The sequence below is a fragment of the Oryctolagus cuniculus genome, chromosome 3 (genome assembly GCF_051225735.1).
Source record: "Oryctolagus cuniculus isolate XC-2025 breed Fujian yellow rabbit chromosome 3, ASM5122573v1, whole genome shotgun sequence".
In the NCBI taxonomy this organism is placed as follows: domain Eukaryota; kingdom Metazoa; phylum Chordata; class Mammalia; order Lagomorpha; family Leporidae; genus Oryctolagus; species Oryctolagus cuniculus.
The window spans coordinates 72,259,202-72,273,437 of record NC_142869.1 but is presented as its reverse complement, the minus strand read 5'-3'; the positions used below and the strand labels follow the sequence as shown (position 1 = coordinate 72,273,437).

Sequence of the window (14,236 nt, the reverse complement as noted above, 5' to 3'; positions counted from 1 at the left end):
AAAAGTAAATATATTCATTATCCTCTAATACCTTTCATTAAAAAATCCTTGTGGTACTTCATCACTTCAAAATTATATATATATATATATCAATTATATATATCAATTATATATATATATATATATATCAATTGCCATTCTTTCAGAGGGGAACCCTCACAAAATTCACAGTTCCCCTAGCACATAGATATAGCGTAAGGCCCCCTGTGCTTCTCACTCCGCCAGGCTTACAGTTTGTACTTGACTCGTGTTTCTGGAATTACTTTCTTCCAGATGCAACCTTATTGAATGGTATTTTTCATACTTATTTAAAGTACTAAAGCAACTTCAAAGACCGGGCAGAACTTTTAACAAGTAGTTCAATATAGATTCACAACCAAAAGAAAATGAAAATGGAAGAAATAACAACAAAAATGAAGGGAAAGCTATGCAATGAGCAATTCCACTTTGGGGGTGTATACCCAGAAGATGCTTAGTTGCAGAGATATTTGTACATCTGTACTCATAGCAGCATTATTTGCAATAGCCACAAAATGGAAACAACCCAGGTGTCTCAGTGGATGAATGGATAAGCAGAATGTGGTGTATACACCTAATGCAGTAGCCAAGCAATACCACTAGCGTAGGACTGACAGACCGCTTTACCCCAATAGCATGATGAGCATCGGCAAGCCTAACTCATTTAAAATTAGAAAGTGTTCACTTTGAGGACCTTGTGCTCAGTGAAATCAGGCAGCCAAAAAAGGACAAATAATAGATGACCCACTTAGGTGAGATACCTAGAGTAGTCCAGTACATGGAGACAAGGAGCAGAGTGGTGGTTTCTGGGCACAGAAAGGATGGGAAGTTGTTTAATGGGTCCAGATGCCCAGTTCTGCAGGAGAGGACTCCTGAGGGTGAAAGGTGGTGATGGTTGTACAAGAACATGGATGTTCTTAATGTCACTGAGCTGCACACTTAAAAATGGTGGAGACGGCAAGCTTTGTGTGTGAATTCTGCGGCTTTTAACCAGTGCATAGCGAAGGCTGTACTGTGCGCTAGACTCGAAATGAGGGCCATGGCCTCAAGACAGTTTCAGGTGGTGCCGCCTCTGCGTGCCTGCTCAGCTCTTACCGTCCTCCCCAGAAAGGCGTACTAAAGCAATGTTGTTGACCTGAAACTTCCGGGAAGTAGCCTGCCTCCTTTTGAAAGCCAAGTGCTGTGTTGGGTAATTACTTTCTTCTTCTCCTTAGGGTGTTAAATACCACATTATTTGAAAGCTGGGAGATCGTTGGACCTTACCCTTCCTGGTGGGTTTTTAACCTCCTGCTGTTGCTAATACAAGGGTTGAACTGCTTCTGGTCTTACTTGATTGTCAAAATAGCTTGCAAAGCTGTTTCAAAAGGCAAGGTAAGCTAAAACGCGTACTTTTCAATATGTCCAGGAAAATTGTTTTGGTTCCTCTGAATCAACTATTTATTATTTTAGATGTCATAAAAACTGGTATTTTTTTTTTCCAAAGTTGAGCAAAAGCCACCTAGAAACACAAAGCAAATTTTCGTTTTCTTCTCCTTGGCTCATTTTTTAGTTGTCAATATTGCTTTGCTGCTGATGATGCTGAGTGATCTGCATATGTAATGATGATATTTTATTTATTGTATTCTTTTGCTTCCTCTCTGTATTTCCCCTGGTCCTTCTCTGATTATATTCATACTGACAGAAATGTAATGACTTCCTTTTATGATAAGGGTTGCTTGGTACAGTCTGTCCATTTAAACAACCCTTTCTCTCAAATTGAATAAATGCATTCATGACTTTTCCAGCAAAAATGTGTTCCAATCTCTGTGGTTTAAAATAGTCTCATGAGGCTGATCTGAAGAAAGCTTGCTGCGCCCCAGCCCCTCTGTATAGAGAGTGACTTTTCCAGCTCGTTCTCTGTGACAGTTTCTTATATTCATTGTTTGTTCTCTTCCTTCTGCCCCCCTGGAAGGCTGGGAAGTGGAACCCCTTACATGTAAGTTTTTCTTACGCTCACTATCCTTGTCCTGGGTGCCACTTGCCTGTTGGAGGGCCACTCAAACGCTTTTTCCCCCTTCCTGTTGTTCTGTCTAATCCGTTGGCACTGTCTGGAGGCTCTAGTTTCTGTTAGCTGCAAAGGATGCTAGGAATCGCTGTTGCTGCCCTTCTGTGCAAGCTTGTATTCTGCTAAGTTTTGCATGATCCATCAGAGAAGAAGAGGTTCCTTCACTGTTGGTTACTATGTTCCTAAAAGACAGAAACAGACCAAAGGCAAGTATGGGAGACAGAAGGAGTTGCAGGGAAGAGGAGAGAATCAGTGCCTGCAGAATGGAACCCTGGGCATCAGCTGTTGGCCTCTTCTGTCCAGGGCCCCAGGGTAGCACGTGACCCTGGCCGCCCTCTCACAGGGGAAGTTGAGACCTACGGTCATGTCCCAAGAAGCCAATTCTCAGCATCAGCTCCTATATCAAGCCAAAATCTTTTGAACAGTTAATTGTTTAGAAGCTAAAGTTCCTTTGTCTATGTGACCTCTTCCTCTTTCACATGAACATGCATTTTATTTGAAATTTTCTGATCCTCATTTGGATGCAGATTAAGTCAGTGTGCACATTGTTGTAAGAATGACAATAACTCAAGATGCAAGGGTGCTGTGGATTGCATCCCCTGCAGTCGTATTGCCCTGCTATGTCCACCAGACTTACTGACTTCTCCCAGCTCATTGCTTCAGCTTTACCAACAGACGATCTGCACTTCATTCCAGATTTCTGGCTTCAGAATGTTGTAACTGCCGCTGCAGCTCCCACGTAGGATAGTAAGATTCACCGTACCCTTGAGTTGTTTTCCTGTGGGTTATTTGGAGATCTTAGAAGATAGACATTGTCCTTTCTTTGAAGGTAACATAAGTATAGATTTTCAAAATGCAATTGATAATCATCTTACGGAGCATGTGACTGTAAACCAGTCACTTGCTGGAACTGGGAGTTTACTGTGAGCAGCTTAATTTGTGACTAATGGTCTTACAAACATAGTGGAGCTTTATTGGAATGCTGTCTTTGTGACCCATGTTTTCCACATTAAAGAACCCTTATCGTCCAGTCACTTTGGAGATGTTTCTGTGAGTCCAGCCTCATCTAAAGAACCATTGCAGTGGGGTTCAGTGTTAGGATATTTCCTCCATCACTGGCTGGAGTGGAGCAATACTTCTAGTTTCTCTTTCTCTTGTCCCCACCCACCTGAGAGATGACATTTCTCTCACAGTAATGATTTTGGGGGTGGATTCTAGGATTCTCAAGTTGGTGTGTGGTGGTGGCACATTGCAGGGGTGGGGGAAGTCCCCAGCTAGTTTTGGTAGACCTCCCAGGAGTCTGTGCCTGCCTCTCCAACCCCACTCCCTGGAGAATCACAGGAGACTTGACTGTGGAGTTGTCTATGACTAGGTGCCACCCCCACTGAAAGAAAAAAAAAATAAGTAAATGGTGCTCAGTTATTTGACGACCTTAAAAATGATGACCATATAATTTAGAATTACAGAGCTGGAGATTCAAGCTATTTAATTTCCCCTAAAATTACTTTCTTGCTAGTTAGTAAGAGTGTTTTCATCCTTTAAGACAATGTATAGATTTATACCCTGGTGCCTTATTTTACCATTTTCATTACTTAATGAGACTGAATAGAGGATTGGAGAAATTGGCAAGATGGGAGCCAATTCTTTTTTTTTTTTTTTTTTTTTTTGACAGGCAGAGTGGACAGTGAGAGAGAGAGACAGAGAGAAAGGTCTTCCTTTGCCGTTGGTTCACCCTCCAATGGCCGCCGCGGCCGGCGCGCTGCGGCCGGCGCACCGCGCTGATCCGATGGCAGGAGCCAGGAGCCAGGTGCTTTTCCTGGTCTCCCATGGGGTGCAGGGCCCAAGCACCTGGGCCATCCTCCACTGCACTCCCTGGCCACAGCAGAGGGCTGGCCTGGAAGAGGGGCAACCGGGACAGAATCCGGCGCCCCGACCGGGACTAGAACCCGGTGTGCCGGCGCCGCTAGGCGGAGGATTAGCCTAGTGAGCCGCGGCGCCGGCCGGGAGCCAATTCTTAATGATCCCATCAGTAGATTTTACATCTCACCCAGCAGGTTCTGAAAATGTTACTTGCCATTGCTTGTTATGTGATCTGCTTGTATAAAACACGATTTCTAATTAATTTAGCAGACATACAAATGTCAAATCATAAAACAATGCATTACAAAGTCAAATAGAAATGACTTTTTTTTTAACAATCTGAGCTAGTAAAATCTCCATTAATGTGATTAACTAGGAGCTGACTTTAAATAATTCTCAAGGAGAAAGTGACGGTCAGAGAGTTCATTGATCCACTTGTACCCATTCCTATAATGCCACTGCTGTAGCACAAGAAAAAGAGTGGGATTCATGGTCTAGTACGTTCTGAATATCAAAGTGTACCTTAAAGAAGTCAGCACATTCAGCCTTCCGTGATGCCACTTAGATTCTGTCACAACTGACTTTGTCACCCGAAGGGTGTCTTTCCAGTGAAGGGAAGCGTATAGCTATGGTAGCTGTGCTGATATTCTTAATGTTCTTTAGTTTTTTAACACTTGGGTTAGTTTAGCTTCCTATACGGTTGCATGTGCTTCTGAGCATGCCATTCCTATGACTCCTTAGGAGCTGTTTACGCACACCTTCTTGTATCCCACAGGTGTCCAAGGATGACCGAAGTGACATTGAGTCCAGCTCAGATGAGGAGGACTCAGAACTTCCAGGGAAGACCCCGCATGCTGCGACAGCCACCAATGGGACCAGTGGTACCAATGGCTATCTCCTGACCGGTCCTTGCTCCGTGGATGATTAATTACTCAAAACTCCAAGTCCCGAACAAAGTGAACTATTTGTTCCTGGAAGTATTTAATAAATTGCAAATGCAGTTCCTTTCATAATATCTCAGCACCAGAAACAAAAATTAGGATTATCAAAGCATTTTGAATAGTGCACTGCCATATGTCCTGTCTGTGAATGACGAAGAATTACCATTCTCTATATGTAGGCATGCTGTATGTAACTGACACAAGGGAACAGTATTTGCATTTGTACTGTCATAGAATATTATTTATTTTTTGTATTTGTTTGTAAATCTGTGGACAAAAGAGGGTTTCCTCACTCCTTCTACTCTCTGGGTTCCTGGCAGTGGAGGAGATGCTTGTCTGCTTCCACCCCTTTCTGTTGCTGTTGTCCGGAGTGCTAGGAGCATCAGCTTGACTTGGCACTTAGAGCAGGCACAACCAGTGCGAGATTCTCATGGCTCTCTGAATAGCTCTGCTTTCTTTGTGTTAACAGTACCCATCTGAAACTGCCTCTACAGCAGTGGCCATTCTCCCCATGTAAAAATTAGGCAGGATGGACTTGATTTCTTAATTGTCACTCTTCATGGTCAGTTAGCAGTTCAGATGAAAGAGGACAGTTACTAGAAGAATTTTTTGGTACGAACCTGCTTTGGAATACACTTCTTTCCTCATGCACACAGCCAAGATGACTTCAGTGAGTATGGTGGCTGGTTGGGGCATAACCTTGTAGATTGCAGAAAGTTGTTTTTTGGGTTTTTTGTTGTTGTTGTTGTTTGTTTGTTTTTTAATTCTCTGATGGGGTCAGTACTCCATCTCTAAAGGAAAATACTAGTGTAAGTTCATGGTTATATACAAAGAAATCACTTTGATACTGGGGATTGGCATTGTATTCTGGGAATAAGGTAAAGAGAACAGCTGATTTTCAAGGTTTTCCCACTAACCCTGTAAGTAGCAGTTTTCTCTGGTCTCCTTCACACACACACACACACACACACACACACACGAAGCAAAGTGTGTTTTGATGGAAAAGAAGTACTCTTTCAAGAGTTAGCCAAGATCATCTCCAGTGCAAGGTACTTTGTTGCAACTGCTTTTCAAGGAAAAACCCTATCTAGTATTTGATCTTGAGGTTTCAGCTTTGCCAGTAAAGCCAGTGGGATGAAGACTCTTTCACCGATTGCTTCTCCCCTTAAGCACGTCCCAGAATGACTCTCCTCACTGAGAACGGAGCAGTGTTGGGCTCCCAGTCTTTTGTGTGCTTCTGTGAAAGCTTACTTGATTTCCAAGAGTTCTTTTCCAAATGGATCTATTCCTAGAGAAACAACAAAAATTCTATTGGACAATGGCAGTACAGGAATGAGCAAAATGACTGGAGAATGTGTTTCCCTGTCTTCTCCATGGCAGTTATTGATATGCAGATAAGAAAACTACATATGTAAGCCAAAGATTTTATCTTTTCTTCCAACTTTTCATAAGAGGGAGGGAAGTGGGGTTACAGATCAAAAAGACCATTGCCTAAAACAGGGGTCCAGGATACAAATGCAAAAACAAAAATGTGTGGATGAGAGCTCGGTGAATACAGCAGCAAAATGCAGAGAGTACTTTCTGTCCTGCTCAGAGCCGGTCACAGTCAATTCTGTGTTTTGAAAAAAAAATTAAAATACAGCTTTGTGCCCACAGTTTTCAACCTGTAAGTTAGTAGTTAAAGGAATGTTCCCAAACCAAAACTCGCAGTAATATTAAATCTTTCTGCACCTACTTACAAAATAGTATGTTTCTGCTATAGCCCAGAGCAGAGGGAAGAGGCTTGAAAATCTGCTTATTTATTGAGAAAACAATGCAACTAGTTCTGCTGGTAGAAATGTATTATTTTTATTTCACAAGACAGGCGTGTGTCTGAGAGCGTAGCTTGTGCATGGTTGAGTCTGTGAGACCAGTCTTTAAACCTTAAAAATACTTGTTAGTCACCAGAACATCTGTTAAAATGCAGCTATATAAAAAGTAATAGCAAGCATATTTTGGCTGCAGATTTTGAGGTGAGAGCTCCACTCTGTATCAACTAACACAGGGAACATATTTGTCTCACTTTGGCGTCGGGTTCAGGTCTTAGCAGCAGGTGACATGAGGAGAGGGCCACAGGGTGGCGCTGTTGGGGTCACATGACACTGGCCCAGGAACGTCCCATCAGAAGGACCAGCTCCTAAAGTTAAGGTTAGAAGAAGTGCATGATGTGCAGTGAATTGAGCCTGTCACTAGCAAAGGCAAATCCAAACACTGTTTTGTTTTTCGCAGAAGTAGCTTAGAAGGACTGGGTGTGTGTGCAACCTCTCTGGCTGCAGGCAGTCATTTAACACCGCCCTCTACATCCCTACAGATTTTTAGTTCATTTTATATTTTAGAGCAAAGAGTTCTTTCTGGCTAATCAAAATGGAGTCTGTAGGCTCTTTAGTAGAGTAGTATATCGCTATCCACTGCTCTCCCTTGGTGGGCTGCTAAGGCTGAGAGAGAAACAGAGGTGAGGGGTCTGATGTTCCGCTTGTGCCAGGCCACACCATAGCGTTGGAAGTGTGTTTTGTCAGTGCAGCTGTAGTTAGTGGGAGTGCTGTTTCTCATTCAGTAATTTAGCCTGTGTGGATACCTCCTTCCTTCCGGTCACGTTCAAACCTTCCCAGGGTAAAAGGGGTCTGTAGAATAGAGTCCAGGAAAGCAATGCTTTCTTCTCCAAAGTTATAGCTTCTCTGGATTTCTTAGTTGGGGGAGAAGTAGAAAACTAAGTAGAATTTGGCCTCAGGTCAATAAATGATATAAAAATATGTGACTGTGTATGTATATGTATGTTTCTCCAAAAACGTGATAAAGCCAAAATATCACTGACTCATCCTTCTCCACCTTCTTTTCATGAAATCCATCCACCGTGGCCTGAGACATTTCTCTGTCTCTCACTCTCACTGTTTAGCATCCTGCCTGTTCCTGCCCCTCACACAGCCGAGAGTGGTGGAACCCCTCCGCCTCCTAGCCGCAGAGCTGGACGCGGTGGAGTCTAGGTCACAGGGCACCCAAGGGCAGCACAGAAGCCATGTACAGTTCACATGTCCAAATGCAGTGCCATGGGTGTTGACAGTGGGGGAGCGCCGATCAGTATTTTGGATTATTCGAGTCTGTGTTATAAAAATGCCTACGATTGCCGCCTCACCGCAGGGTTTAGTGACACGCCACTCTTGCTGGGCAGCCAGGCAAAAGGTGTCCTGAGATGCCGTCACGTAACGCCCCAGCATCTGGGAAAGGTGAAGGAGGCAGGAAAGGCGGGCAGGAAGGAGCATCACATGAGTTCACCTGTAGGCCACTTGGTGGCTGACCCTCACAGTGTCCCGTTGTGTTGCCAACCTCCCATTCTAAGTATCCAAGCAAACTGAACGCCTTCATCTTGCATAGAAAGGGCCTGACTTGTCCACTTTGTCTAACAACCTCGTTGTTATTGGGGCTAAGTAAAAAGTGAGATTGTATTTCAGCTTACCCAAGATTTTGCTGAAGAGCCAACTGTTCTCTAGAGAGAACTTTATAGATACCTGTGATTGTCCCCAGTCTGTTCATGATTTTTGAAATAATTATTTTTGGTCCTTTTTTGGAAATCTTAATGCCAAAGTTGCCAGAATATTTGACTTTTTTTTTTAATTTGAAGAAAAGTATACTGAATAATTCCAAAGGTGTTAAAGATTCTCTTTCTCACTATGTGTGATGTCATTATATCCAAAGAAGCTTCAAGAAATCCTTGGGAAATAAAGATTAAATGTTTACATTTCATGTGGCATATGCAGTTTTAAGGTTCTACTTGGCTACCTTTTTTCTCTTGATCGCTGATTCTGCTTTGTGAGTAAATAGTAGTAGCTCTGAAGGGTTTCTAACATCCAAGTAAGAAAAAATCAAATTGGATCCAAGTCAGTCTGATAGGAAAGTGATTATGTGGCTCTTGCAAGGCCTACATAATCCACATGGAGAGAGAAAATTAAGTGAGCTTTAGTTATTGTACAGTTACTGCTGTCCAAAATCCTATCTATGGAAAAATAATCATAAATAGCTCAGTAATCATAAACAAGTTCTTGACAAAAATGAAGAAAGATACTTTTTCTAATTGAAGATATTGTCTCCAGAGACCATTTAGATTTCTCTTGGTAAAATGAAATTGTGCCACTCTTAAAATTAACACATTAGCACTGGTTCACCTGCCATGTTTTAGTTCATTTGCTTTTGTGTGCAGTGTCCCTTCCCCTCCCCTAGGGGGCACTTCGTAGATGCTGAGGAACCCTATCCTGGATGCTGTGGGAAGTCCTCCAGTTCACAGAGGTAGGGTAGCTGTTGCTCGTTTTCAAGGAGACAATTAAATTAGAGAACGCAAAGCATCGTAAATATCATTAATAAGATCTGTAAACACCCAAAGGAGAACCTTGGTCTTTTCCAGGTATTTCCCAGTTGAGTCTACTCCTAAGGCGCTCGAAAGGAAAGCATTTACAACATCACGAGGCAAGAGCCCACCAGAACACACAAATACTGGATCTCAGCAGCAGGACAGCACAGGGCACTGCCCAGGCAAGGGTGGCTGGGATCATCAGCCTTGGACCTTTTTTTTAATCTCACCCACTCACCTTCCTTTCAGCCTCCTGGTCAAGGAAAACCGGGATGTTGCCATTTTGCTGTGATGGATTTCCCAGTAGCCTCTGGATCAGCCATGCAGGCCGTGTTTCTGAAAGAAACACTGTGCCCGAGAGTGTTTTCCTGCCCAGGTCAGTGAGACCTTGGCTTCCGCTCCTGCTGCAGGGCCTGGACACCAGGGAACGGCAGCTGCTGGAATGGTTTCTGTTTACAGTGAAAAGTTAGATGTCACTGGGATTATTTTCTCCTTTTTTTAATCAACAATAATTTTTTTAATTGTCATGGTGAGGCTTCCCTTTGGAATTTGTAAAGAAGAAATGAGCTCTCTAATTAAAAAAATGAAGTGGTGATTCTGGAACTTTAATTTGGAGCTCCGTTGTGTCACATATGGAAAACACCCGCCCATACACACACACACACACACACACACACACACACACCCTTGATTTCCCGAAGTTTCCTAAGGCCCCAAAACTCATGATTTCTATCAACTCTTTGCCCACCTCATGGTCATACACCTCCACACCATTTGTTGTCAGGGAAGAAGGTGGTGGTTAGATGTTGGATTTGATTTTTTTTTTTTTTTTCAATTTGCAGTGAGAAATAGGAGAGGTGACAAATCCACTTGTTTTCTTAAGACAATTCAGTCCTTGAGCATCTCTGTTGGAAGTGAAATGATGTACTGTTAGCCGATTAGAATTATTTTGTGTATTGTTACTGTGTTTTGCTGATTTTTATATGGAAGTATAATTATTCATTCTTGATCTCTGGAAGCAATCATTATTCTAAGGATCATTTGACTTTGGAAACACTTTCATAATAAAGATAAGTATTAAAGAATGCTGTCTCAGTGGCCTTGGCTCTGGCAGTGAACAGCTCTTGTTGAGGACTCAGCACACCTTCCTGGGTGAAATTCTTGCAGTGCTCACCTCATCCCAGTTACTTCTTACAAACTCCTCAAACCCCAGTGTCACCATGATCACTGAGAACATAAAGTTATTAGTTCATTATATTCCATGGTAGGTCTTCAAATATCAAGAAATATGGGTTGCCTGGCACCGTGGCTCACTAGGCTAATCCTCTGCCTGCAGCACCGGCACACTAGGTTCTAGTCCCGGTCGGGGCACCGGATTCTGTCCCGGTTGCCCCCCTTCCAGGCCAGCTCTCTGCTGTGGCCCAGGAGTGCAGTGGAAGATGGCCCAAGTGCTTGGGCCCTGCACCCCATGGGAGACCAGGAGGAAGCACCTGGCTCCTGGCTTTGGATCTGCGCAGTGCACCATTGGTAGCGGCCATTTAGGGGGTGAACCAAAGGAGGGAAGACCTTTCTCTCTCTCTCTCTCTCACTGTCTAAAAAAAAAAAAGAAATATGGGGCAAGCCTGTAGCCTAGCAGTTGAGGTGCCCCCATCCCATATCAGAGTGCCTGGATTTGATTTCTGGCTCTGAATCCTAACCCCAGACTTCTGCTAATACAGACCACTGGAGGCAACAGTAATAGCTCAAGTGCTTGGGTTTTTGCCACTCTTGTGGGTGACCTGGATTGCATTACAGGTCAGTCAGTCCCAGGCATTGTGGGCACATGGGGGTATGAACCAGTAGATGGGAGCTCTGTCTCTCTCATTCTCTTTCTATGTCTCTGCCTCTCAAATAAATAAATAAATTATATTTAAGATGCAAAAACTTTAGTGTTAAATTTTATGTAGCAGCATCGGCATTATGGCGTTGGCAGGTTAAGCTGCCACCTGCAGTGCCAGTATCCCGTATGGGCTGTGGTTTGAGTCCCAGCTGCTCCACTTCAGATCCAGCTCCCTGCTAATGGCCTGGGAAAAGGAACAGAAGATGGCCCAAGTGCTTGGGAACCTGCAACTCATGTAGGAGACTTGGATGAAGCGCCTGGCTCCTGGCTCCTGGCTCCTGGCTCCTGGCTCCTGACTTCAACCTGGCCCAGCTGTGGATGTTGGGGCCATTTTTGGGGGGGGGGGTGAACTAGCACTTAGAAGATCTCTCTCTTTCCCTCTCTTTCTGTAACTCTGCCTTTCAAATAAATAAATTTTATGTAGCACTTCCTTCTGTTAAAAAATATATGATTATGGAGATACCAATTTAAATACATCAGACTATGCTGCCTTTCCCAACATCAAAAAGGACTTAGGACAAACAACCCAAAGCGCAATGCAGAGCTGTTCCTCTGTGTGCCTCACAGGGGCGTCGCTGGTGGCACCTGCTCTGGGTCTGTGCCCTCTTTGTTAGACCTTCTGCCCCCTTTGTCCATCTTTCCTGTGAAGCTCTCTTCCCCAAGTTGCTCTTCTGCTCTGAGCTCACATCATGGAGTTTTTCAGAAGCCACAAAATTAGCACAGTAATTCAACCAGACGCCCCACCACCAGAACCAGCTTTATGGTTTAAAAAAAATCTTGTAAATAATCACTCCCATCAACAATCTGATTCCAAGAATGCATTATTCTGATAAATTTAACAGAAATTTCTCTAAGGCACAAAAAAAATGGATTTTTATGAAAATACAACCCTCTGGAAGCCCTGCACTCTGCCGGTTCTATGACCAGCATAATCTGACACTACGAGCATCTCTCCCCAATAGAAACAATAGAACTCAGCTTCTCTGAAATGGCTCCCTTGTTGCTGGGCTGCCACATCCAACCTAATTCTCTGCCAGCCCTGAGCTTGCTTTGACAGGAAGAGTAATAGTACCGACAGCATTAAAAGTTGATCCGACAACAAAGCAGGGGCTGGACATCAGGATCCCCTGGGATCAGAACCAGGCACCGTGATGTCTGGAGCCTGGGACCACACCCTTGATTATTCCTCAACGTGCTGTGACTTGAGGAAACAAGATGGACATCATTCCTAAATACAGAAAGTTTAAAAATTTATAAATCCTGAATTAGAGATCAAGCGAGAAAAACATGACTGTCAGTGGTGACGTTGCAGAAGCTTCACTAAAAGCATTACTTTCCTAGACGTGAGCTGGATGACAGATAAACAAGGGAGGTAACCACTCAGAAGCAAGCAAGTGTGGGAACCCGTTACCACCCAGTGAGGGGGCTAAGGAGGAGGAGAGGCCACCTGTCGTGGCTGCACACCTACATAAGGAGCAAATGTCCTGGTATTAGCCAAACTTCACCAGCAAGCCACCGGTGTGGCGACTGGGAGACCCAGGCTATAGAGTTCAGCAGGACAGAGAAGATGCCAGGCTGGTGGGGAAGGGGAGGGAGTGGGTTGAGGGTCTGCGCATGGAGTGAACTGCATAAAGCCAGTATTCCTCAAGCCTCACATGGGGCCTAGCATGTTACAGGACACAAGTAGTGTTTGTTGGAAAAACAAATGGACACAGTTAGATGAGAACTGATACTACTTAAAGCTATTCGCAATTAGGGGGCAAGAGGTTCATCAGAAGCCCGTTGACTGTTTCTGAACTCAAGGTTTCTCTGTGGGAAATGCAGCTTCTCTCACTTGTACACTGGATCAGCTGAGGGACTTCTTGGCTGGCTGTGGGTAAGGGAAGTCACCTGTTCTGCCAGTATCCTAGGCCCAGATATGCAGGGATGAAGATGCAGGGCTGAGACTAGATGGGGCGAGACACAAGCTGATAGGAACTAGGGACGAAGGTGTGGCAAACTGGAGAATTAATGAAATAAAATTGCGAAACAAAGATGGACCAAGAAGGTCTTAGATGCAGCACTCAGAACTCACAACTAAGTTTTGAAGAAATTCTTCAAATAAGTGGTTGTTTAAAGGCGGGCACTTGGTATACCAGTTAAAATGCTGCCTGAGACAGCTACATCTGGTAGCACAGTGCCTGGGTTTGAGTCCTGGCTCCACTTTCTTTTTTTTTTTTTTTAATGATTTTTTATTTATTTTTATTTGCAACGTAGAGGTACAGATAGTGAGAGGGAGAGACAGAGAGAAAGGTCCTCTGTCCATTGGTTCATGGAGCTGCATTGGCGGCCGAAGCTGCGCCGATCTGAAGCCAGGAGCCAGGAGCTTCCTCCTGGTCTCCCATATGGGTGCAGGGGCCCAAGGACTTGGGCCATCTTCCACTGCTTTCCCAGGTCATAGCAGAGAGCTGGATTGGAAGAGGAGCACCCAGGATTAGAACTGGTGCCCATATGGGATGCCGGCGCCGCAGGTGGAAGATTAACATACTGCGCCATGGCACCGGCCCCTGGCTCCACTTTCTTTCTTTTTTTTTTTTTTTTTAAATTTTTTATTTATTTTTTTTTTGACAGGCAGAGTGGACAGTGAGAGAGAGAGACAGAGAGAAAGGTCTTCCTTTGCCGTTGGTTCACCCTCCAATGGCCACCGCGGCTGGCGCGCGGCGGCCGGCGCACCGCGCTGATCCGATGGCAGGAGCCAGGAACCAGGTGCTTTTCCTCGTCTCCCATGGGGTGCAGGGCCCAAGCACCTGGGCCATCCTCCACTGCACTCCCTGGCACAGCAGAGAGCTGGCCTGCAAGAGGGGCAACCGGGACAGAATCCGGCGCCCCAACCGGGACTAGAACCCGGTGTGCCGGCACCGCTAGGCGGAGGATTAGCCTAGTGAGCCGCGGCGCCGGCCTTCCTGGCTCCACTTTCAATTCCAGCTTCCTGCTAATGTGCATCTGGGAAGTGGAAGATGATGGCACAAGTGCTCAGATCACTGCCACCCACATGGGAGTCCCAGGTGGAGTTCCAGGCCCAGCCCCGCTGTTAACAGGCATTTGACGAGTAAACCAGCAGTGAAAAGATATCCATC

General features: G+C 44.6%; 1 protein-coding gene across 5 annotated transcripts in view; it reads left to right on the top strand.

Moving 5' to 3' along the window:
- Positions 1–10,326, top strand: part of CERS6 (ceramide synthase 6) — a 338,155-nt gene extending 327,829 nt beyond the window's left edge. For 4 of the 5 annotated variants that reach the window (XM_017343213.4, XM_089328244.1, XM_089328243.1 and 1 more), the window contains 3 exons: positions 1,233–1,389; positions 1,970–1,993; positions 4,698–10,326. In XM_017343213.4, the coding sequence (XP_017198702.2) occupies positions 1,233–1,389; positions 1,970–1,993; positions 4,698–4,850 (334 nt within the window). In that variant the 3' untranslated portion in view covers positions 4,851–10,326. The remainder of the gene's footprint in view (positions 1–1,232; positions 1,390–1,969; positions 1,994–4,697) is intronic. The other variant, XM_051848533.3, reaches the window with a different exon arrangement.
- Positions 10,327–14,236: the final 3,910 nt, after the last annotated feature.